The sequence below is a fragment of the Lucilia cuprina genome, chromosome 3 (assembly GCF_022045245.1).
Source record: "Lucilia cuprina isolate Lc7/37 chromosome 3, ASM2204524v1, whole genome shotgun sequence".
NCBI lineage: Eukaryota > Metazoa > Arthropoda > Insecta > Diptera > Calliphoridae > Lucilia > Lucilia cuprina.
This window is the reverse complement of record NC_060951.1, coordinates 46,539,707-46,567,325: the sequence shown is the minus strand read 5'-3', so window position 1 is coordinate 46,567,325 and position 27,619 is coordinate 46,539,707. Positions and strand designations below refer to the sequence as shown.

The window sequence follows — 27,619 nt, the reverse complement described above, 5'->3', positions numbered from 1 at the left end:
TGTTGTTTGTCTCAAAAGATGAGCAGCTTTAAGCTGCTGAAATCTGAAAAACTTCTAAAATATACGGTCAAATATGAAAGCGTAATAATTCATCTTGACAATGCTCACTAGATATTGAAATACCTCTTACCAACTTTTTGAAAGTGGTTAAAGCAAGTTTAGCTTTACACACAGTCCAGACTTTGCCCAGTCCGATGACTACTTCTTTCAAACTATGCGAAATGCTCTCCCTCTTTCTCTCTCTCTAATGGATTCACTTCAGAACGGGGTAGCCAAAAATGGCATTATTGTTCTTTGCCTCAAAAGATGAGCAGTTTTAAGCTACTGAAATCTAGGAAGAACATTAGAGGAAACCTGCATCGGATGCAACGTCCAGAATATACTTTCAATGATGAAAGCATAAAGTTAATATTTTATCTTGATAACGCTCTACTAGATGTTGAAATACCTCTTAACAACTATTAAGAAGTGGTTGGCAAGTTTTGCCTCACCCGCTTTAGAGTCCAGATTTTGTCTCGCCCTCTCTGCAAAATCTCTCTCTAATGGATTCACTTTAAAACTGAGTATTCAAAATTGGTTCTTTGTCTCAAAAGATTAGCAGTTCTTTTGACGCCAGAAAGATGGGACCACTGCCTTCCTGTTGGACCATTTCATCAATCAAAACTTTGTCCAAACGTCGACAACTTAGACGCAATAGATTTGGAATAGACTGAAGTTTCAATCCGTGAACGAATTGCGATGTCCATTTTAATCCTTTCGAGAGTTGTGTAAATAGCTTAACAAAAAATTTTTCTGTTAAAAAAAAGGAACTAAATTTAAACTCTGTAAACTCAACTTTTCAAAATCCCTGATATCTTGCTCGTAAAGAATTCTAAACTGAAACATTCTTTCTGAAAAATTTTTTCTGTTTGCCAAAGATTTCTATTTTTATCGAGTTTCTGTTGATGATGTATATCAATTTAAGGAGTCTTATATAGAAATTCTAGGAAATCTTAGGTGAACTATAGACTACCTTATAATGAAGTTTTAGCAGAATTTTATCATATGACTGTTAAGTTTAATGTGTGAGAAATTTAATAGAGAAATGAAATTTTTCACTAAATTGTTTACATTAGATATTGGATAATGTGAAACTGAAACTTTCTTTCTGCAACATTTTTCTAACTGTTTGTCAAAGATTTCCATTTATTACTCAGTGACATCTGGCCAAAAAAGGGGGAAATATTATGAACATAAATTTTAATTAATTATTAGGTCATATCGTTTATATATTCTCTTAGATCTTTTTTAAAGGTGGTCATTATTTATTTTTTTTGGGTTGATGACCGACCCAACAGAAACAAAAAAAAGATAAAAACCCAAAACAAATCACAATCAACAGATAAAAAACAAACTTAAAAGTTCATTGATTGCTTAAAATATTTCGAAAATATAATAATTTCTATATAAAAAAATTAAAAAACTTACGGTTACTTAAAAATGTGTGTAATCTTTTCTATAACAAAAAAAAAACAAAAACTATCAGCAAATCCCCTCAATTTGTAATAAAAACAAAGACAGTGGAGAAAGAAATAAAATACATAGGTAAACCTTTCCCCAAAATTGTTTTTTTAATTTGATTTTAAAAGCTTTCACCTAACTGCATACTGTAATGACGAGTATAAAAGTAATCCCTTTCGTAAATCCCCTACATTACAATTCTAAACGTGCTGTAATGAAACGAGTGTATAAAAAAAGTCTCTCACATGATTTTTGTAAATTTCGTTTTTTTTTTTTCAAAGACCAGTACTAATTGACCAAATTAAATATTTGTGTAACCACTAATGTAATCAGCTTATTACTTTGTAAGAGGTAGAAGGTAATAGAGAATTAAAAAAATGAGGCAGTCAACAAATTAAGTAGCTATAAAAAAGTGGTGTGTGGCTGTTATATTGAAATTGAAAACTTTTTTCTATTTGTTTTATTTTTTTTTTTTAACATTATGTGTGTCAATTTGACAGATAGTTTTACAGCAAGTCATTTATAAAACAGTTATAATTATGATAATAACAAATAAGAATGACCCCTATAATTATCAAATATTTTTGTAATTTGTAATTCAATAAGTTGAAATTATTACATTATCGACTTTCTGTTGATGATGTATAGTAATTGAAGGAGTCATATAGAAATTATAGAAAAGCTTAGATGAACTATATACAACCCTATATTGAAGTATTAGCATAAATTTATCATATGACTGCTGAGTTTGTCGTGTGAGAATTTCAATAGAGCGATGAAATTTTTCACTAAATTTTTTACATTAGATATCGGATAACGCGAATGTTAATATAAAAAGGATACTGGGCTTATTCTCTAATGGTACACTCTATCGCATTTGGATTCATTAGGGAGTAAACTCTTACCCCCGTATTTATAAAGATATAAATTGCTCAATTTATATTTATAACGCACAGTTTCCATACATAATTCCTACAATAAACCAATAAATAACTTTATTATGCATTTATGAATATAGAGGTTTGTATCTTCTTCAATACCTCATACCTTAAGCATTCAACGCTTATTACTTTTTGTGATAAGCCACTTCTATAGTTGAAACGAAAAATCGACTTTTCGATTTTTTTCATTTAGTTAAAAGTCGACTTTTCGACCTTTTTCGATTTTTCCACCATTTCCGACTTTTCGACTTTTTCGACTTATTCAGACTTTTTTCGACTTTTTCCTACTTCAATTTTTTCCACTTTTTGACTATTTACGCCTTCTTTGGACTTTTTTCCGACTATTTTTTTTTACTTTTTTCAAGTTTTTCCGACTGTTTTAGAGTTTTTAGACATTTTTCCACTTTTTAAAAATGTTTAACTGTTTTTGACTTGTTACTAAAATTTTCGAGTTTTCGACTTTTTCCGACTTTTCGACTTTTTTTTAATTTTTTAAAATTTTTGACTATTTTCGACTTGTTTCTACAATTTTCGTGTTTTCGACTCTTTGACTTTTTTCGACTTTTCAACTTTTTTCGGCTTTTTTTCGACTTTCTTCGACTTATCGACTTTTTTGACTTTTCGACTTTCAGACTTTTCGACTTTTATTAACAAAGTCACTTTTCGACTTTTCACAGACGATAGTAGAGTTATAGACTTTTTTGGAACAAAATAGTAGACTTCCACTATTTCGACTTTTTTCGACAAAAAGTCCATTGTTCGATTGTTCGAAAGTCGATTTATAGAACCCTACTTCAAAATTGAGACACACTTTATGATAAGTCGATCCTAAGTCGAGAAAAGTCGAATATTCTAGCAATTTTTAAACCTTACCGGCTTAAAAAGTTCAGTGGATAGTGTTATAGGTCTCATAGAACATACCTGATCGTTGAAAGATATCAGTTCTTATTAAAGTAATCCTATAGAGAAGTTATCTTGCTCACGATTTTGTCTACATTAAGTATCGGAAATTGCAAATGATGATATGCCGATCAGACGTGATCACATGTCCTGATCAACAACAATCTCTTCCTATAGAAAAGTTAACATTTTCACCAATTTGTACATTAAGTATCGGAAATTGCGAATGATGATATGACGATCAAACGTGATCACATGTCCTGAGCAAGAGCAATCTTCTTTTTCGATTAATTTAAAATATTGAGATACATATGATGTGGTAAAACTTCTTGATGGTAAGAATCTTTCTTTATGATCAATTTGTGTAAAAAGCCGATCATAATTTTTAGCAAAATGTCGAATATTCTCACAATTTTCAAGCATAATCATATAAAAAACGTTTCTGAATATCGCCATTAGGCTCATAGAACATGTTAATAAAAGGTTTAATTTTTCTCCAATCCACATTAGTTATTAAGGAAAAGAGACTACTACACAACTACTGATCGTTAACAGTATGGGCTTTGGATTAACATGTTAAAACATACGAGGTATTAAATCGTCTGCACAGTTATAATCTTCGTTAACACCCTTTAGGTCTGCTAAAACTATCGAATATTCTCATATAATATTGCTTAGAAATACTTGATTAATCGCAGAAAGCTATCATATTAGTTACGATCAATAAAGTTTTAAACAATTATAGCTTTTTTCTCTTAATTCTGGCTTAATGATTTTAAAATACTTAAAAATTACTTATATTAACTTAAAAAATAAAAGAAAACTTAAATTTTTACTTAAATAAAATATTTGATAGATTTTTTCCTTTTATTTCTATTTTTACTTTAAAATACTTAAATTCTAAAAAAAAACTTATCTCTACATTGACGAAAACGATCAATGAAATTACATTGATCTCAACAAGTGTTTACAAGTTCTTAACAACTAAATATAATAATAATAATTCTTCTGCTCACAATTTTACATGTCTATGAGAGTTTGAATCAAAAAATTTGTATTCAATATGGGTCATCATTATTTTTTTCCATTGTTTGACAAGTGTTATTTGATTATTTGTATAATAGTACAAGCTCGTTGTATAACATTAATGCTATATTTGTGTTCTTTTTTGTTTGTGGACAAGTGGACTAATGTTATTTTAAGTTCATTTCCACCCGTTTACATAGTTTGTTTAAATTTATATTTTGGCTGCTCTGTTTACTCTGTAGTCATTAAAATATCAATATTTTATATGTTTTTTACATGGTTTAATGGTTTGTTCTATATACATAGTATATATTTTTGTTGTTCTTGTTTAATTAACCTTAATTTAGTAATTAGTTGTTTAAACACAGTGTGAGGAGAAACGGGTATAAATTAGAATAGAAAGGGCAAGTGTAGGCGAAAGGTGTAGATGGTTGGAATTTTTGGAATCTTTTGATATTTAATCTCAATACTGTTTAGGTGAAGCATAGTACACTTTCGCGATTGGTTTTTGGCTAGAATCTTTAAGGGGTAGTAGGGTAGAAGGGGGATCATACGCCATAGGGGCACATCTGCCAATAGCAAATAACTTGAAAACTGAGTAATCGATTTTATTGCATTATCAAATTTTCGTTTCGTTTATCGATTATCTATCATCCCTAAAAATTTAAAACATTAACTTTACATATGATGGGAGGCAGACATGATTAATTGTTTTTCAAAGGGCTGTGAAAATATTTCACTGTGTAAACTTTTTGTGTTAACTATTTTAGTTTTTGTGATAGAATAAATATATTGGTCAGTATTAGAACGTCAATAATAGTGAACAATAAGACATAATAATATGTTCGATAATATAATTAGAATTTGAATAAAATTGAAACTAAACCCCACAACTGCCCGTGGGAGACATGCGTCAAATATATGTTATACTTGTGATGTAGAACAAAATTTGCTTAAAATATAGAAAAAATCAGTAATAATTTGTTTTAATTTTTGGTTAAGTTTTGTGAAATAAATAATAAATATCTGGTTTATTTTACTTTGTTGAATGAATTAAAGTATAAAACAGCAAAATAGGTTTTTATTTTTGTAATTTTTTATTTTATTTTACTAATCTAAAATCTGCCCCATCCCCTTGGCGCATTTACCCCATGGATGGGGCGGTATCGCAATTTTTGGTCAGTGCGGAAAAGTTAAAAAATATGTACTTAGGAAAAATTGAATAAAACTAGAGACAACATATCTAAGTATCCGAACCAAGAAAAAAATTAAGAATACGATTGTGGTTTTAATTTGAGGCCGCCTCAAAAAAGTGGCGTCCCCCTTCTACCCTACTGACCCATGATTACACTGGGTCTGACTCGAGTTCTTAAACGTTTCTCTTGTTGGTTCTTCATCTTTCCTGTGGAACGATTTAGTCCACTAAAAATAATGACTTAATGATAACGATGGACGTATTAAATTATGAATGATTTGGGAAACGTGTTCCTCTTAATAAAGATCTAATATTTCTTTAATTGGGTCATTATCGAAGAAGCAAAAGGTAACTTTTTCACTATATTACGTCTATATCGATATCCGATATTAGGCTTTAGTTTTATCGATGCGAAAGCCTTAAATGATTGTTCTTTATATTGCGATCGACAATGTTTAGAAGATCGTTATAAAAGTCAAAAACGAACAGTTTCTTCTTTAAATGGGGTCAGAAGAAAATCATGTAGAATATTCTAAAAAGTTTCAATTAACATAGCTATTGGGTAAACACATCATTCTGAGTCATCTGATGGCATTATTTTTCGCCAAAACTTACCGTTTGATTCGCACATTTCTTAAAATGCGATCAGAAGGAGAAGAATCACCTTTGGTTTTCCGACAATGATTTTTCAGATCTCTGTAAATGAGATCATAAGCAACCGGTTCAGTGAACATAGCTGCGTTCCCTGATCGTTGGCGGTCGGCCATATGTTAAAATACTTTTCAAACTGAAGAGTTTTCAGGTTAGATTTTTACTCTTAACCTTACCGAGGAGTATCAATCGAAAACTCTCTTGAATTTGTTGAACGTTTTTTCTTAAACTTGATCGATTTTTAAATTTAAATTAAGATTCTTTAATCATTCCTTTATTCCTTTAATCATTCGTTTGGAAATCATATTGTCACTTTTGCAAACACATTAAATTTGATCTAAAATCTAAATTAATTCTAACTTTAACTTAATTTCTAAAAATTACTTATTTAATCCATTAAAATTTAAACAAAATCTCCTACAATTAACTACTGCTAAATGCCCACATTAGGTTTACCTTTTTTGGTATTAAATATATAAAAAACAACCTTTCTCTCTTCAACAAAAACTAAAAGCAAATCAAATGAAATCATTTAAAATGTACACAATTAATTAGCAGACAAATTCTGTATGACAGACAAATAACAAAAAAAATCACACACAATCACATATATGTATTTTGGCCATAGAAAATGCATGACAGCAACTAAAAGTTAGAAAACAAACTTCACAAACATTTAAACACGAATTGAAATTTTAAAAACTTTAGCTTGATTAAAAGAAATCGACAAAGATAAACAGAAAATTTTAACGTATTTAAAAGTGACTAAGGGGAGTAGCAGAGAAGATTTATTTGATGTGATAGAATTGAAATCGAAATAATTTCTAAAATTCACCATAAAAATTGGTTTAACCTAAAGGCAAAGAAACACATTGAAACCAACGAAAAAGAAACCAAATGACGTTTAAATCAACATTTTTAGTGGCATCAAAATAACCAAAAAAAGCAAATCAGTAAAAAAAACGGAAAGAAGACAAGAATCGAGAAAAAAAATACTATAAAATTGGGTCAAATAAGTCAAAAGCAGCAGACTCAGACGAACATACAGCTTCCATTAAATTGTAGCTTTTTTTTCTTCTTTATTTACTTTTTATACATACTTTGTTACTTTTTTGGAGTACAATGTACTAAAAGATTCTGATTAAAAATTTCGTCATCATTATGATCATCAGCGTCGTCGTCATCGTCATCATCATCATCTATATACATCTGGACTATAAAAGAACATAAACTTTTGTATAGTTTTTAACAAAGCTGTGGTAATAACCACTGAATTACGAGTGTATCTATTAAAGTAAATCAAGTTTTTGATTTTTGTTTTTTTGTATTTTCATGCTATTTAAATCTTTAAATATGATAGGCAAAGTGGGACGTTTGAAAGGGGGAACTACCAGAGAAGAGTCTAAAAGTAAAAAAAAACTTTAAAATCAATTGCGCATGCTTTCCAGCTTACAAAAAAAGTTAAGCAACTTTTTTTCTTGCTTTCTGACTTTAAGTTTAGAGTAGTAGAGCGACTAAATGTAGTGAAATAATGTTGGAATGTCACACCTTACTTAGGAATTGGAAAAAGGGGAAGTATAGCGTGAGGTTAAAAGGAAAATATTATTAATTATTTTCTTAGTTTTCTAAAATCTTTGATAGTTATTAATAATGTTCTGGTTATTGTAATCGTTTAATTGTGATTAAGGTCAAAGGTTACAGAAGTTTATACCCTTCTGTGACCTTTGATATGAATAATGAATAATGAAATGTAATTTGAAATATTGGAGTTTGTGGCCTCTGGAAGTTAGTGTTCTAGTCTGATAGACCGGGGGTGATGAGTTCGATTCCCTGCTGAGGCACTGGTTAAGGAGCGATAGACACGATAGAGGCCTAGATGTATCCATTAAAACTGATTAACTAATATCGTGGTTTTTCACAATTTTACTTCCTCGACTATTCTTTACGATTTTTAATGCTTATGTTCTGTGACAAATATGTAGCTTAAGTTTCGTTCTTTAGCTACATAGGATGAAACAAGTTATTTGATTTCCTTTTCTAAAGTGTATCTTAGAGAGAGCGTTATGCATCGGTCGAACCATATGCTAGTTGGGTTAAAACTTCTCATTCGTATGGCACACAATTTTTCAACTTTTCGATGAATAGATCAGCTTCAATTCAATTAAAGATTCCCTTTTCTAAAGTGAAAAGTATTTCAGAAAAAGAGCGACCTGCATCTGTCGAAATATATGGTAGCGAGCTTCGCTCACTATAAAGCTGCAGGGTAGACGAAGTTAAAACTTCTCACCCCTTTTTAAAAGTTTTAAACAGGTAATACATCATTGCTAGTATTAAGTTACATTTGGTTCCAACAAATACATTCTGGATAAATCCATCTGCTCGTAAACGTTCTGAAATTGCAGTTTAAGTAGCTTCCAATGATTTTGTTTCGAGTTTCAATAACAATCTTCGTGGTGTGGTGCCTCCATTCCTTGATCATCATACCTTTTTTTACGTATCAAAATCATCACTTCTATAGCACATTTATACCAAGGAAAAACTTTCACCATAAGTTTCAAAATTTAAACTGAAAATCTGCTGCTTTCGAACTTCACATACGATCTCTTACTCCTCGAAACAAAGTAATACTTCAAGATCGCTCAACTTCAATTCATATGTCACTCAATATAAATTTCCTAATAATTTTGCAAACTTTTGTTGATCTGGAGCTTAAAAAGTTATTTTGCTAAACTGGGCGATTTTTTGTGTCTGGATCTTAAAAAGTTCCTTTGCTAAACTGGGCGATTTCTCGTGTCTGGATCTTAAAAAGTTCTTTTGCTAAACTGGGCGATTTTCTGTGTCAAAATCACCACTTCTGTGGCGCACAAACACACTCTCGAAAGCAAGGGAAAACATTCACGTTCAGTTAGCCATCCTTCCCCTCTTTCAAGACATAAACTTCAAAACTATTGTAATATATGTATTCCTTTCTGTTCTGTTCTCTTTTCTTTTGTTAATCTTGATCATTTTTTTCTTTCTTGCCAAATTACGTAGAATGTAATTTTAATGTTTGTGTATGTTTTTTGTTTTTACTTAAAATTTCTTATGGTCTCATAAAAAGATCTCATAAAAATGTAAGTTTTATTATGGCATTGACTTTGGCTAGTTGCTGTTATGTGTTTTTTTATATTGAATGTGCCAAAAATATAAATCTACGGTTTTTTATTTTTTGAACTAAGCAACCATGTTAAAGGGCAATTACCACGAGTGTTGGCATTTTCTTTTTATGTTTTAAGTAACATTCGGTATTGTGTGTATTGAACAATTTATAGAAAAAATTAATTATTTGTAGCTTTGAACAAGTTTTAATGTATGTAATCTAAGTGGCACTTAAGTATTTAGGGAATATTTTGCTTAGTCGCTGCTTTAAAGGGGGTAAAACGATGAAAATTTAACAAAAATCTTTGTTACACTATTAAACAAATTTTAATAACGCTTGAACTGACAAAAAAGGTCAAAGGTCAGCAAGGCAAAATATTCAAAAATTTGTTTAAGAGCAATTTTGAGAGCGATTAAAAAAATAACAAAATTTCTTATAAAACTATATTATGATTGATGTAAAATTAAAATATATTCAAGAAATTCGATATATGTCCACTAAATACTTGTTTAAATTCATAAATAACAATTAAAAAACTACAATTTAAATTAAGCTAATGCATAAATTAAATTCAAATTATTCAAGTAGCAGCAATAAATAATATTTAAATAAAACTATTTATTACTATAATATTTATAGCTTTAATTATGATAATTACCACAACAAGAGTCAATGATAAATAAATTTAGAAAAAAAAATATTACTTTAACAAAACAACAAAGGTCATTAAACACCAAGTACAAAATTACCAACAAAAAAAGAAACACAATCTCTTTAAATATTATTTATCTTTTAAAACTGTGCATTTTTTGTTAAAACACAATTCTTTTGAAAAATTTTATTATATAATCCACTTGTCTTATTATTCGTTGTGTTTCTTTTTTTCCACTTGCAGTATTATCAACCCGCATGAAACAGTTGGCCTATTCATTGAAAGATTTCAATTTTGAATGCATTGGCACCGCACAGACAGACGATGAGCTGGTCATTTGTGAGAGTTTAAAACATTTTGGTGATATAATTAGTATGATAGAAGATGAAAGAGAGAAGATGGTGAGTAGTGTTTTTTTTTAAAACTCTAAGATTTTTTTTAAGTATCTCGTTAAAGAACAAAATCTAAGTTGATAAGTTTTTATATAAAAACTCTCAGTTAAATTTAAACTAAAAGTTAAACTTCTTTAACTTATTGTGTTCTTTGAATATCAAGAAACTATTACTAAATTAAAAAAAATAACCATGATATCATATTGCCAACTTCTAACTGACAATTTTTTTCCACAAAATTTTATGTTGATAAATATTTTCTCCTTGTTGGAGAACTAGTTTCACAACATTATCTGTTTTTAGGAAAAAAATATTAGTTAGTGGGAGTCAATATGTCTTTATTAAAAAAAAATGTTTTAAAAATATTTATTAATTTTTAGTTAACCTTAGCCGATGAACATATCATTGAACCCTTAGAGGATTTTCGCAAGAAACAAATTGGCGGCGTAAAGGAGAATAAGAAAAAATTCGACAAAAAAACGGAAAAATTTTGTCAATCACAAGAACGTTTCCTAAATATGTCGACAAAAAAGCCAGAAAACACAATACAAGAGGTAAGTGTAAACTTTAAAATTTACAAGGGAAATGAAAATGATCAACGGTGATTTGATGAAGCAACTTAAGCTTTCAATGAGGAATTTTCTTAAATCTAAAACTTTTGATGAATTTCAATTTATTGAAAATAAAACACATTGTTAGCCCATTGAAATTTTCCTATCATTCTGTTAGTATTTGTATTCTACGGATAAATTATTGCTAACTTTTTGAGGCCTAGAAAGAACTGTGGCATTGGCCCACAACAGGCCCGATAGAGGCCTAAGAGTATTCCTTCGGATTTGATGTGTATACATCCTCCTTTTAAACTAACTAAGAGAGAGACAGAGAGAATGCGTCTTAAGCAAAAGTTCCCAACTACTTTTTTTAAATCCTTCAGCCGAACGTTGTTGAAATACTATGTTGCTTTCGTATATCTAACTGCATAATCTAAGAGTTTTTGCGTCCAATGTTCTATTAAAACGATTGACTTGCATTTGGTTCAGGTTTCCTGTAATAGTCTGGCCTTTTTGGTTTCACTAAATTCCAGAGCGTTTAAAGAATTTGTTCGGACTTCCAAAATCACCTTTCAACATCTCTTGGTTTCAATTCGTATGCATAATCTGAGCGTTTATCGGCCAATGTTCACTTAAAACAACATGCATTCGGTACTGGTTTCCTGTAATGGTCTGGCCAGAGAAACTCGTAATTGCTACATCACTTTTGGTTGCATCAAAAACCTTATCGCTTAAGCAACATGCTTGGACTTCCAAAATCGCCTTTCAGTCTTACTGCAGAGCGTTTTTCGGCCAATGATCCCTTTAAACGATTTGGCTGGATATCATGATTAAGCGACATGATCGCTTTTCAAAGTCTCTTATCTTCAATTCATATGGTAGATTCTGTATTATAAAGCGGCTGAAGCAAAAGTTCCCAACAAATTTTATCTAAATTTTTTTCAAAATGAAATGTTGCCCTTGCAATTCCAAGTGCATAATTTAGTTGTATTTGGACAAGCAACTTGAACGGACATCCAAAATCGCATTTCAAAGTCTCTCGGCGACGATTCGAATGGAACTTAGTTTTTCCGCTATTGGAAGAATCATGCTGCTTGCAAAGGTTTTGAAATTGATGTTTGAAAACCTCTCAATGAGTTTGCAAGCACTTTAGGAGTTTAGTAACAATCAGTGTGAAGTAAAGCCTCCAATTCTTGGTTTTTCAAAATTTTACATACTTGTCTTTCGTGTCAAAATTACCACTTCTGAACCACACAAATTATATCTCGCACTTCGAAACCAATGCACCATATTCACTAAAAGCTTTGACTACATTGAAACCAATGGAACACATTCACTAAAAGCTACATGAGCGATGTAATCCAGCGTATTTTTATTTTAAATTAAAGAAAAATTCAATTGCATTTTCAATAGGTTTTTCCTAATATACCTATAAATATCAATATACATGTAATTTTCTATATCCTTGATTTGTCGAAATTTCCTTAGCAATTTCCTCCATTTGATTTGCCACCAATTTGATGAAGAAATTTAAAACTTTTTTTGAATTGAACCAAAATTAAATAAAACTCAAAGATGAAAGAAAAAACCCCCAAAAGAAAAAAATCTTATAAAATTCAATAATAGTTAAGTGCAACTGGCAACAGCAGCTTTTAAGTTTTTTTCTAGTTATTTTCCCTACCCAACATCCTTTAGTTGCCAATATTTAATATAATTTTAGTTTTGCAAAATGAAATTTTATACATTAATGCTACTTCTACTCCTCAAAATCATATCCTACTCCTAGATTTTACATTCTTATACAATTTGAGTTCCTTGACCTAAGTTAACATTTCAAAAACAATTTCATTCCAGTCTATATACTCTCTTTTATTTATTATTTTTTGCTCTCTTTCTCTCTCTTTATCACAGGAATATACATAAATATATAAAACACTATTTTTGTACAATAGAAACTTTAAATTGCATGAAGAAACAAACTAGTTGTAACAAAAAATATATAAAATAAAGGCAACAAAAAAAAAAAACGCCCTGCCTGCTACCAGCTTTACAGTACAAGTACTTCTTCTACTCTAAAAACAGCTATAACAAAAAACTATATAGTTTGTATAAAAGCTTTTGTTGTTTGGAAATTCAACTACATAGTACAATATATTTGTATACAGCAACAGCAATAACAACAATGAAAACGGAATACCGCCAAAGGATAAACATCCTTCCTTGTTGCATTTTTCATTCTCACTCTCTCCCAAACCGGTCACAATACTATTTACGCTTTAGTAGAACAGCAAACTCAGCAGCAGCAGTAGCAGCATTGTGAGTGGGAGGTAGTCTTTAGCAAATAAATGCATTTAAAAAAAACTTTATTTACTATTGTATATAATTCGCATTTTCCTGGTGTGTGAGTGCATTTTGCCACAAATGTAGTTTATATTTGTATAAATACATAAAAAAGCTTTTTTGCATTGCCATCTCTACATACACCCTTAATATTTTGTGGCCTCCTTTTAAAAAGCTTAATATCCCTCTTTGATCTAACCATGGAAATTCATTCTGTCTTCTCCTAATATGTTTTATTTACTATAAATTGTATAGTAGCGTTAGTATATGTACTCCTGTTCCTACTCCTACTCTACTGTAGTGTTATAGTTTTCCACTTCCTCTTGTGTTTAGAACTATTATTTAGGGTTGTGTTGAAAAAGAACTTATGTTCTTTTAGTTATAAATTAAATCATAATACATCTCGTAGCTCTGTTCTACTTAGTTGAAAATTGAGGAGTTTTAAATCCACTTTAAAGAAATCTTTTAAGAAGATACCTCGAAAGGCAGAAACAGATATTAGGAAAGATCAGAATACCGAATATATAAAACTGAGTCACCATTTTTGTCCCTACTAATGTATTCAATAGAGAAACGTACATTCGCTCGGCATAAATTTGGGCTCAGGGAGTTCATGAAGATAATCGAATTTCCAAAAAAATATCATTAATATCCCAAATATCTTCTTTGGATTTGCCCAAACTGATAGATTCAAGAGAGAAATGTGTATTAGCTAGGCTTTTAGGTTTAGGCAGATATTAGGGAACATTAACAATTGTCGAAACTCCCTTTCTTAAAAATATCTTCTTAGATATATCTTCTGTTAAACAAGGGCTTTTTAAGAGTCTGAGAGTTGTTTTAATCAATAAGAGCCTTTAGGAAATCTCGAAGAAAAGTATGATGTCGCCAAATCATATCAACTTTTCGATAGATTCAAGAGGGTAATTTGTGTTGACTATGTTTTTAAGTCTAGGCATCTATTTAGACAACCTTCTTAATTGTCGAAACATCCGTTATTTTCCAAATATCTTCTTGAATGTATCTTCTATCTTTTGTTAAACAAGAGTCTGAAAATTGTTTGAATCAAAAAGTGCCTTTGAAAAAAATCGAAGAAATCGTTACAGCAAACGAACGAATCTTAGTGATAATTTCTTCAAGTCATTGTTATAATTTCTGATGCTCTCTATAGTGAATTTATAATGTTTTTATAATTAGAAAGGTCCGAATCTTTCCAAAACTTGTCCTTCTTAGCCAGCACAAGTAAGGTTTACATCATATGGGTACCAGCTCACACGGGAGTAGTCGGTAACGAAAGGGCGAATGTAATAGCTTTAAAGGGAGGCAGTTAAACTGGCAACGCAAAACTAAAAATATAGGTGAGAGAATCCCATAAAGCCTCTTGGAATAATAAATGAAACAGTAGGTAGAACCACGAAGATCCTATGGGATGACCCTGATGAGAGCAAGACGAAACATCTCCTCAAAATGAAGTTAGTATTCTGAGTGGACAGACAGGATTACGAGCACATCTATGAAAAATTGAACATGCGGATTCAGACGAATGTAGAGCATGTGGAGAGGACAGTGGAACTCTGATGCACTTTCTTGCCACCTTCCAAGTGTCTTGGAAGTAATGTTATTCCCGAATTAACATTCCTGTCTTACACTGATTGGAATATTATTAGGAATTACGTTCAGGAAACTGAGCTTCTGAACATTGAAAAATAATTCATTCAGCGACCTTTTTTCACGATTTACGAGCGCACAACAGGCCCGATAGCGGTCTAGGTTTCTTCGGATTCTAACCTAGCCAGCACAATGTCATAATTTTAGAATGGAAATAAGGTCGCCGACATAGTCTCGAAGAAAGAAGTCTGAAGTTATTAAATCAGACGATATTAGACGTAGAAAGAAGAATCTTTTAAAATGTGTTAATTTCCATTGCTCTAAGTATACGTGATCCCGAATCACTGATCTGTCCTCTAGTTTCAAATAATTAAAATTTTTGGAGTTTTGAAATAAGTAAGTTATTCGGAGTTTTTCTTGTAATGAATCTGATTGCTACTTTAGATCAAAATCAGGTCATACACCCATAACTAACAATTTCAAGGTGAGATAACTAGACTGGAAACTCAGTTCTACAGGATGAAGAGATCTGAGCTTTATTTATTGCTTAACGTTTTAAGTTTCACTGATTAATTTAAGCTTTGTATACGTTGTAGGTCCAAACTCCAACCTGAAATAAAAACCAGACTTGTCATTCAAGAATACGATTCTTGTTAAAGATAACTGGTCCGCAAATAACCTCCTACCGAATGATGAGAAGTTGGACCATAACTAACAATTTTAAGGATAGATACCTATTTTGGAAACTCAGTTCTCCAAGATGAAGAGATCAGAGCTTTATTTATTGCTTAACATTTGATCAAGTTTCACTGACGATTTTAAGCTATTGTAAATATTATGGGTCTTTACTACAGTCTGAGATAAAAATCAAACTTGTTACCCAATAATACTATTCCAATTGAAAATAACTGGTCCGTAAGCAACCTCCTCTCGATTTTCCGACCATAAAAATGGTCGCAAAATCGAGTTGGCTCCATGAGTTTCTTTGTTTTGGATTCCTACTAGAAACAGCCTTGCAATTATGATTCATGACTCTTAAGTTTTACCCTATAAGATCCCTAGTCCATTTCAGGAAGCAATACATGCCTATAGTTAACATAAATTCCATACATATGAACGATATATTGGTAAGATAACATTTCTCTGTCGATTTAGGGAAATTTTATATATTATTACTCCTATAAAATTTTAGGGTTAACAAATAGAACTTTTCATTAGAACTTTAACTTATAAAGAAAATTTCATTAAAATGTCATTTAGTACCTTCTACCCACACCATATCTTAAGGTATTTATAATATCTATGTACCAAGAGTTATAAAACATTAATAGTTGTTGTGAATTTATATTGAAATGCTGCAAAAGTTTGCACAAAATAGATTACAGACAAAACTCTTCTACGTCTGTCCCTACGTCTGTTCAACTGTCTGTTACAAATATGGCAAATATGTTCAACTTTCAGTCTAGATATTTTTATTGTATGTCTTATGCTTCGTCAGTCAGTCTGTCTGTCTTTTGCCTCATTCATCTTTAATACACTTGAATAAGGGCAAATATTGCACTTGTAATGTTTGTATGTCTGAATAATTTTTCTTGTTTTTTCTCTCTTTCTCATAAATGGAAACTTATCACAGAATTTTTTAATAGATTCAGAAAATAGTTTGTATCCTTTAGCCATTATCCTTGCACAATAACTACTAGATAGAGTAGCATTTGATTGTATGTTTTTGCAACATTTTATAACCATCATTTGTATATTTAAAAAAAATGTTTAACATATTTATTTCGTTAAGGTTTAACACATAATTTTTCTATGGTCTTTTATAGAGAATTAAATTTAGTAGAGAAAAATTTAATTTTAAATTGAAAATTCTGATTTGTTTATATAAATATTTCTGACTGAATTGTTTTTACAGGGAAACCCCTTGATCATCTGCCCACGAATGATTTCATTGCACACTTACTGACACATGGTTGGAACAATTCAATTGATTGTAACAAAAAAATCTCTGCAGCACTTAATCAATTTATTGTTTATACACTCGCACTCGAGAACTACTATTTCGATTACAATGGCACAGATTCTGTTTTTATTATTTCCACTAAAAGCAGAAGAAAAGAAGTAAAAATACCAGATTAATTTAGTCGATTGAATTGTACAATTATTGACCGACTGCCTTAATGGCTGGCAGACCGAAAGCAGTGACTGACTGAATCATATAAAAATCTTCAGCCATATAAATGCACCACAGGCTACTGCTGCTGCTTGGCAGGCAGTCATGTGGCTAGCTGACTGGCAAACTTTACAATTAAGTTTTATTTTCTAATTTTGATATTGTGTGTCGGTAGTTTGGTTAATAATGATGGAATTTTGTTGTTGGTTAGAATGCATCATAAAAAAATCGTTTTCAAACTCTTCTCTAAATGTGGCAACATGACATGGCTAAGAGTTAGTGTTCTTTGGTTTTTTAACTATTGAAATAAGCGTAACAATATTTTGTTGTTAAATTATAAATATTTGACCGCCTTTTTTCTGTTCGATTTAATAAGATGATCATGGTAATCTTCTTTTTGGTTGGCAAACATTATAAAGAATTTTATAATTTAGGTGACTGTTATATTTCCTTAAATGGCTAAAAATAATTTTACAAAATTTACCCACAGCTCCTTCTAAGGAGCTTTGCTTTAGTTTCTAATAAATAATCGAATAATCTCAATTCTTTTAGCATCCCAGTAAAATATTTTTAAATTTAAGTAATGAGTATTGTAAGTAATGTAGTTATTTCATACATTACTTGGTAATGTGTTGTCGTTATAAATAACATAAATATTTTTTTTTGAATCGAATTTGTAGTCCCTTATACCAGAGATACAAGCCGATACGATTTTAGGTAGGCGGCGTCATATTATAGAAAATATCGGCGGCGGCTGAATTGTCGGCTGAATTGTCGGCTCAATTTAACTTTTTCTTCAGAAATTGATCTTATAAGCTTTTATTATATTGCTATAGAAACCTTCCTCTATATAAGTTTTTTTCTCTGCATAAAATTGACATTTGTAGTAGTTTTCAATATTTTAATATTAACACAATATTGTGTGGCAACTTTTTTTAATTTGCTATAAGAATTTAAAATAGTGGCAACTCCGTTCAAATTGGTTAAATTATTTTCTGAAATACAGGTGCGATTCAAATCTTTATCAGCGGTTACGTTGAAGCCGGCTTAGCTTTTGAAACGAAAGAAGTCGGCGGCGGCGCGGCTTGCGAAATATTACCGGCGACCAACCGCCGCCGATTTGAGCCGTCTCGGCTTGTATCTCTGCCTTATACCCATTCCCATCCTAGATCCTCGCATGTACTCTATTAACAACAGATATTAGGACACGATTTTCAAAAAAATCACGGTTTGTAAAAAGTCCTACAAAGACTTAGTACAAAAAATGCTATATGCTGCAGAAGACCTTGATCTGATTGATGAGTTTTGTTGACACTTCCAATACTTTAACTGGAATGAAAATTTCAATTCAGTTACGCAATATTTTATTCTCCTCTTAATACATCACTTCACTAATAACTTTTTAGATCTGAAATTGATTTGGCTTTTAAATGTTGTTAACGATTTTGTTTTGTTGTTCGCAATTGCTCTCTTAATCAATTTGAACTTAAAAAGGATTGGTCTGTTTCATACCAAATGCTTTTAAAATAATTAAAATGCTAGAAATTAACATCTTCCTGACAGCTCTGCTTTACAAGGTGTCCCAAAATTTACAAAATTTTTGTCTTTCCTAATGACTAAAGATTGGACTTGAGATTCTAGAATATAAAATATACTTAAGCGTTTCCATAAACGTTTCAAGAACAACGACAATTGTCATTGCCTGAAAAACTTATTAATGGCCAAAAAACATGAGATCTGAATTCGTCCAATAAAACGATCTTCTCTATCACGATCACAATTTACGTAAGAAAAGTCTATAGAAAAAGTAAAATGAAATTCGTATAACAAAAAAGAAAATAAAAATCCATCGTAAGATGGAAACAGATGGTACACTTTTTTGTATGTGTTTCCATTAAAATATATCCCTGATCTAATGCAACTTCCTTGCTTATTGAGCCATTTAAAAAAATGAAAACTGTCATATTTTTCATCCTTGTTTCCTTTCAATGTGTGATGGTTTTATTACATATTGCGTTTAGACGACACCTTCAGTACTTCTCTACACAAAGAGACTTAAAAATTACCAATAACAAGCTTCAACATACCTTTTAAAATGTCTTAATTACCGTTGCTTCTAATTTTAATGAACCATCCTATACTGAAAGGTCTTGCGAATTAGTCGATCAGTTTCGAGTAACCGAGTTCCCGTGTTAGAACGACTTTAAAAGCAAGTATAATTCACTCCGTAATAAGATACTCCAGTCATTAGTTGAAACGAAAACCCAGTTTTCAAAATGTCGTTTCATTCAATAGGACGATCTTTTTGATCGGATCCAATCACCAAAAATAAGACATAAGCAAAAAGGACATGCATTTTTTGGAAATTTCTAATTCCCAGCAAAAAATAATTGATGTCATACTTTACAAACGACATCTTAATCACATCTAAAATGCTATTATATATTTTTCGCTTCTATAAACCAAATATTTCCTTACAAATGAAAACCCAGTTAAAAGTGAGGAAAGAGATGTAGAAAAGTCACTACAAATAACAATTCTGTTTTTTTTTTACAACCAAATATCGGATTTTTATTGAATCTATGAATAAGATTAGATGTAGTTCATAGTTGTCAAAAATGAGCAACATCCCTCCAATGACACGTTAATGTAAAATTCATAGGTTTTTCACCAAAAATGGAAGTATTTCAAGTATGTTATTTATGGTGAAAATTCTACTTCTTTTTCCTCACTTTTTTGCTGGGTTATTTTACGTTTTCGTGATTTATAAGGATTTTGGAAACACACACAAATCACTGCGTATTATGCGAAGCGAAGGTTCTTCTTTTGAAATGTCTAAGTGCTAAAAAGCGCAAACTTTCTGATCGATGGATTATTCAAAATTTAAACTTTTCTTTCGAAAGGTCTTAATCAAATGGACGATCGTGCTGATCTGCACAAATAAAAAAAAAAAAAGACATTAACAAAAATGATCAATCGATTAGGCAAAATGGAAACATATCCTTCGTTCTTAATATTTAAGTTTACGATCTATGCAATTCACAAAAACAGGACATTAGTGAAAATGTTAAAAAGGACAATCTTTGTGATCGATCGATTATTCAAAACGGAAACTTTTTTTCAAAAGGTCTTAATATTCCAATAAACGATCTTGCTGATCTTAACAAATCACAAAAGGCATGAAATTAGTAAAGCGGAAATGATCTTTTGTACATCGTTTTGATCAATCCAATTCAAGATCCATTATGCGATGGGTGAACCCATCTTTCAAAATGTCTAAGTGTTCAATTATAATATCTTTCATTCTGATCAGTGCAGATCTGATGTGCTGTAACGATTCTGAAAACAAGGAAAAATTACTAAATAAAAACTTATTCAAGAGTTTAAGGATTTGGTTTATGTATTTTCAGGATCTTAGGAATTCTGAAAATTCCCATTATTTGCAATAGCTACAGAATTTTCCAATTGAGTGTCACTTTTTGCTGCACCTTGTACATTGTATATTGTCTATTTGCCATTTCTAAACTTGATTGATGCACAAATTTTTTTCTGATTTTTTTTTTTTTTGTTGTAACAAAGTGTTGCATGTAAAAACAAGAGGCTGTTTCTTGTTACATACACACACACAAAACATTTATTATAAACAACAGTATTGAAATCGATGTTATTTTTTTTTCTCGATCATTTTTGTTTTATTTATATGATTCATGTTTAGTACGTACATTGAACGTAAATTTCATATTTGTTTGTAATTTGATGAATGTAATCAAAAATCAATTGAAGCAAAACGATTTACAGTATACTCTACTAGAGCATATTGTTATTAAGTCCCCCGCCAGAAATCATAGACGAGGAACATAACAAAATAATTGCAAGAGTTTAAAGTGGAGCAGCGTAGAGTGAGTAGCTGGCGTCTCGTCTCATCTCCTCTCTACTTACTCTTCTATGGCAAAATTGAAAAGCTAAATTTAAAGTATTGCGCCAGTTAAACTTAATCTAAGTATAGGTAACCCGACAACTTAAAGTTGAAGTGCAATTGCTTCGAATTGCGGTGGCTGGCTGTTCGGTTGGTTGGTTTGTTTTGATGCAGCAGCAACAGCAAACCGGCAGTCAGAGTACTTTCCAATGTTTTAATCCAAAAACCACAACAATATGTTTTTGTTTTTTTTTTAATTTTTTTTGCTGCCACATGAATGTTTTATTTTTCTTATGTGTTGTTGCATTTGTAATTTGTGGTTGCTTGTACTTAATCATTCACAACTCGTATTTGTATTGTTTTTTTCTGTTTATTTATGATGTTTTTTATAAATTTGTTTTTTTTTATTTTTTCGCTGCAACTTCTATTTCAACAACCCCATGTACAACCATATAACATTTTCGTATGTGGCATGTGTTTGTGGCGCTTGATTAGAAATAAAAAACTGTCCATATTCCAGCAAAATCGTTACAAATAAAGTACTGGCATGACAACTTACTCGTGCAATCAGTGCATAAAAATACAACAACAACAATCACTGAAACTCAAACAAAAATCAAACATCAAATCAATCAAGTTCAAGTTTTGTTGCTGTTATTGTTATTTTCCTATGCATAGGTTTTGAATTTTTTATGTTTAACATTTTTTTGTAATTCATTTTAGAAAAAAAAAATTGTGAAACAAGTTCCAATTTTTTCGACATAAATTGACTTGACTGTGACAGAGAGATAGATATAGGGAGAGAGACTTGGGAAAACAATATAAAAAAATTGCTATAAGATTTTTTTATTACTATTTTGTAGCAAGTTGATAAAAAAATGGAAACATCTGTGACATAATTAAAATTGACAAAAAATTAATCAAATTATAAAACTCAGTACAGCATTTTTTAGTGAGAAAAAATCCTTTAAAATTGAGTTTTTTTCAAACAAGTCAAAAAGGATTTTGTTTTTAATTCATTGAAGGGTTATTTGTTAATCTTTTTTTAAGAATGTCGGCTCTAGGCCAGAGATACAAGCCGATGCAAAATGATCGGCGGCGCAACCAATTTAGGTAGGCGGCGGCTTATTATATAAAATATCGGCGGCGGCTAAATTGTCGGCTCAATTTAACTTTTTCTTCAGAAATTGACCTTATAAGCGTTTATTATATTGTATATTAGTCTGTTATATGGAAACCTGTCTCTATATACGTTTTTTTTTTCTGCAGAAAATGGACATTTGTAGTAGTTTTCAGTATTTTAATATTAACACAATATTGTGTGGCAACTTTTTTTAATTTGCCATAAGAATTTAAAATTGTGGCACCTCTGTTCAAATTGGCGAAATTATTATCTGAAAAACAGGTGCGATTCCAATCTTTTCCAGCGGTTACGGCAACACGGCTTGCAAAATATTACCGGCGGCCAGCTGCCGCCGATTTGAGCCGTCTCGGCTTGTATCTTGTATGGATCAAATTTAGATACTGATACTGAAATCTTTCCTACGGATAGTAAGTAAGAGTTTTCCATTTTAAATATTAGTCGGGAGGGGCAAGATCTCGACTATAAATTGGGTGAGGCAAAAACTTCCTATCGATATTTTCTAAATAGTTTTACTTAAAACGGATCATGCAACATGTTGAGGTCTAGTCCTGGCTTTTGTTCGCCTCAATTGTGTTTGATAAACGTCGTCTGCAATCGAATGCTCTAATTCCAGTACCCCAAAAGAAATACAAAACATCTTGTCAAAAGTTGAACCCTGACAAGATCTAGAATAATAAGTGCGTGAGGCAAAAACTTCTCAACAAGTAGTACAGATCATTGTTTTGATCCTTAAGTGATCTGGACTCTGCTATATTTGTGGATCAAATTCAGATACCCTATTAGGAGTAAAAGCTTTCCCATGGAAAGAAAGTGAAAGTTCTGCATAGATCGCATTAAAAATTAACCGGGAGTGGCAAGAACTAACATTTAATGACGACGTGGACAGTGTTGTCTAATTTCAGTAAACTGTATAAAAAATACAGAACATTATTTTGGCCCTTAAGAGATCTGGACTCTGCTATAACTATGGATCAAATTCAAATACCCTCTTAGGAGTGCAACCTTGCCCATGGAATGAAAGTGGGAGTTCTGCATAGATCGTATTAAATATAAGTCGGGAGGGCCAAGATCTGGACTATAAATAGATCTTGCAACAATTTGTGGTCTGTAGGCATAATCCGTGTTTTTGTTTTTATAAGACATTTGAAGTTATATAAAATTTCAAGGTAATAAAAACTGGAATCTTCTATATTTAATAATCATGATGAAATATAGTGATCACTTTGTCAGTGTGAGAAAGTTCGCCTACTATGATCGTTTCGATCATAGTAATTAGGCAGGATCGTGGATGAGGAAAAACTTGATCGATATATTCGTGTTTGATCACGAAGATCAGTTTCTGATCGTTTATTTCAATTTCGGCAGTTCATAAATAATAAAGAATATACAAGGCTTTCATTTGGCGTTATGTAAATATATTCGGTTTTGATTCGACTCATACTTGATTTTAGAACAATTGTGCAAAAAAACATTGCTATCCCTAAAACAACAATACCTTTAACAGTTAAAGAGAGCCAAATTACAATAACTTTATTGTTTGGGAAGTTGGTAATTCATAGGAAATATTTTTAACTATTTATGTGGGAATACTTTTGGAAATTCAGTGACATTTTGTTTTTGCTAAATTTAAACGAATATTTGGCAAAACATTTTAAAGGTTATTTGTTTTTTTTTTTTTTTGCTATTTATGTTGTTTAATCTTAAGAAAACAAAGCTGTTTACGAATTAAAGTAAAATTTCCCTTTTTTAAAACAAAAATTCAATGCTACTTGCTGAAAAAGAACTTTCACAGAAGTGAGTGAAATATCTCTAAAGGTAGAATAGCAATTTTATGGGTAATACAAAATATTTCCACACTAACAAGCGACCAACACGTGCAGCCACTCTAAAGCTTAAAATAGCATAAGTACAGGCAAGGGTGGTTGATGGTAGTGGTGGTGGTGGCAAGTAGAAAAAAGTTAATATTTTATCACAATCACAACAAACGGTTTTCCGCTTTATTGCCAAAGTTTCATTGTTATATGTGAGCGTGCGTTTGTATTTTTTTTTCGTTACTCCCTATTTACCCGGCAAATTTTTATATTCAGTATTTTTCCCGGTTACCGGTATTTTGTTGTTTTTATTGTTGTTTTGCCTGATGTGTATCCATTGGATACAAAGTGCATAAAAAATAACGAGTCTCTTTTGTAGATGAATATATAGCAACACGAGGTGTAATGTGATAAAATGTTTTGGGTTTTTTTGTTGTTGTTACTTTTTCTTCTTTTGTTATTATTTTACATAAATTTCAATGGTTTTCTTCTTACTTTTTACGTTAATGTTGCAAAATCAACAGAAAACACCTACTTGCTACTGTTGTTGAACGTACACAATGGGGTTGTTGTTGATTCTTTGTTTAAGAGTCTGAGGGTTAGCTAGATGTCGTCGTTACGAACCGTAGACAATGAAAAATTGTTACTTTTAAGGAAATTGAAAATGAAAATATTGATGCGTCTAGCTGTTCTGGTGCAAAATGAAGAAAATGCAAAATTAATAGAAACAAACAACAGTTGAAATAGCGAAATTGTTGGTTTGGGGGGAGTGGGGGAGGTAGTTGGATGCATCAAGGTGATTTGTAGTTTTCCTTGTTACATGTACTTTTTGTACATGATGCAGGTTTTTCTTTAGTATTTGTGCAGTGGTAGGGTTCTTATATTGTTTATTACAGTGGGTTTGTGGAGATAAAATACTGATACTGCTAAGTTTTTAAAAAAGAAAAAATACCCTCTTTCCGGAAGTTTACTATGGTTGTTGAAAAAAACCCACAATATGCAATCTCAATGATTTAGATAGGTTCACTAGTGTCAAGTCTTTGATTCCCTTTTTTCGAAAAGTACAAACTTCTGCAATAATTCTTAGAATTCAAATTGACATGCATCTAATCATACGCTTTTCCGGGCAGTGGACTACTAGATTTCCAATTTTCTGCCACCTATTCATCCATCCACCGTTTTAGATGACGCAAGTATGGGTCTATGAATGTCCATTTGCGAAACTGTTTGGCTCAAGGACGATATGTTAATTGTACAGCACTTGGGAATTCCTTGCCTCCAAATGTTAAACCATATCGACAAAATGTCATTTATGTTTGGACATATTTTGAATGCAATTTCAATGCTCTCATCTAGAACGTGATAAGTTCTAGATGAGAGCATTAAAAAACGCAAGACTTCCTTCATATATAAAGGGTCTCAAGGTCTTAAGATTTAGTTCTTTATTGTGTCCCGCATATACCGATACATTTTAGCCTAATTTATCAGTATATAATGGACCGATATTAACCGTTTTCAATAAGCTTCGTCTCCGATACCATAAAAGATCTTGTGCAAACTTTCATTAAATAATCTTCAAAATTGCGACCTGTAGTTTGATTACAAGGTTTACAAGTTCAGTTATTTGGGGACTAGGTGAAATAATGGACCGATTTTAACCATTTTCAATAGGCTTAATCCCTGAGACGATACAATATCATATACCAAATTTCATTAAATTATCTTCAAAATTGCGACCTGTAGTTTTATTACAAGGTTTATAAGTCCTATACGGGGGTTAATAATAATCTTCAAAATTGCGACCTGTAGTTTGATTACAAGGTTTACAAGTTCAGTTATTTGGGGACTAGGTGAAATAATGGACCAATCCTAACCATTTTCAATAGGCTTCGTCTCTGGGACAATAAAAGATCATGTACCAAATTTAATTGAATTATCCTCAAAATTGCTTGTAGTTTGATTACAAGGTTGACATAGACGGACCGACATAGCAAAATCCACTCAGAAAATGATTTTGAGCCAATTGGTATACTTTAAGGTTCGTATAGAACCAATATAGTTGTGCGTTACAAACATCAGCACAAACCCAATATACCCTCCCCATTAAAGTGATGTAGGGTATAAATAGTGTAGACATTAAACAATCTAATGATGATCAAAAGTTCAAGTTCATCGAAAATAGAGCCAATATCAGAGCAAATTTCAAAACAATGTTCAGAAAGCATTTTTCATTTGTATTTTTTAGATTTTAGAAAGGTTTCTTATTCAAAAAAAAAAAAAAAAAAAAAAAAATAGTCAGAAACAGAAACAGTTGAGAATAAGTTTTTTTTCAAACTTTTAGTATCTTAAAGGTAACAAAAGTGTACTACTGTTTTACAGAAAAGGGTGGATGTTTGTTTATCTCTCTAATAGTGCAGATAACTAAAACTGATTGTTCTTTTTTTTCCTACAAATTTTCCTCCTTTTCTTCAAACAAAAAGCAGAATATCTTGATGGATACATATTCAATCTCTTTACTTTTGACTTTATGCCTTTTATTCCTTTGTTGTTGCTATAAGTTAATACTCGTTTAAAGTTTTACATCTTTTACATGGTTTTTTCTTTTTTTTTTGATAGCAGTTAGTTGATGCCACACCACATGTTTCAACCATTTATTATCATCATTTTTATTTAACGTGATGTTTTATGTTTTTTTGTTATTCGTACTTTGTGTCTGTTATGCGTTTCTTCTGCGAGTGTATGTGTTAATCTCATTTCTTTTGGTTTTCTAAACTTTCATTGTCTGTGTATTGGTTGGCTTAACTTGTTCAAGAGCTTAAGCAAAAGGAATTCTCTTGTTGTCTTGGCTGTTGTCTGCAACATTAGTTGACATTATCCTGATTGCATGCTTTTGTTTAAGGAGTTGATTTCTTTGTAAAGGGTCTTTTAAATAAAGAACATTTTTCGAACAAAGATATTACTTGTATTCAAATTACTTCCATATTTTGTTAAGACTATTTTTTGTTTGAAATAAATCTCTACAAAATTAGCGAACTGGCGTAGTTACGACAAAGGAATTTTAAAACTTTTAATTAAAATTATTTTGTTGGTTATAAAAACGCTTTATATACAGCATGACTATAACTTCCTTTGGCCCAGTTGTCATTGAAATTGTTTTTTTTTTTTGCAAAGAGAAGCTTCCTTATCCGCCTTAATGTTTGACACTTTTCAAAAAATCAATATAAATTCTGTACATCATAATATGTTCATGGTCTTTTGTTGTTGTTGCTGTTTTTGCAAGGTGGGCGATATTTATCTCAAAATATACATATATGTGTGTGTATAACATCAAGTACATTTGCTGAATGTATGTATGTACATGTAATTTTATGTACCAAAATGTATGTACATATCTTTTAGATACATAATTTTATTTACTTTTTATGCCGGCTTTGTGTGTATTAATAAAAGTTTGTTTGTATTTTTATTAATATTAGTGACTTTCATTATTGTAATTACATTTACATAAATTATTTATTTATCTTTTTTGTTATTACTTTGTAGTACTTATTTACTGGATTATGTAACCAAGTGCAATTATTTAATTAATTATTGCAGACGTCATATTTGGCATAATAATGAAAAGAAAACCTCCTGCTTGAGTTTGTTTTAGTTTCTTTTTTGGTAAAAAAAAATTGTTATTA

General features: G+C 31.0%; 1 protein-coding gene across 2 annotated transcripts in view; it reads left to right on the top strand.

Annotated features, from left to right (window-relative positions):
- LOC111688397 (rho GTPase-activating protein Graf) overlaps positions 1-27,619 on the top strand; it is a 135,761-nt gene that overhangs the window by 92,650 nt on the left and 15,492 nt on the right. For both annotated transcript variants that reach the window (XM_046946864.1, XM_046946863.1), the window contains exons 2-3: positions 10,248-10,405; positions 10,777-10,950. In XM_046946864.1, the coding sequence (XP_046802820.1) occupies positions 10,248-10,405; positions 10,777-10,950 (332 nt within the window). The remainder of the gene's footprint in view (positions 1-10,247; positions 10,406-10,776; positions 10,951-27,619) is intronic.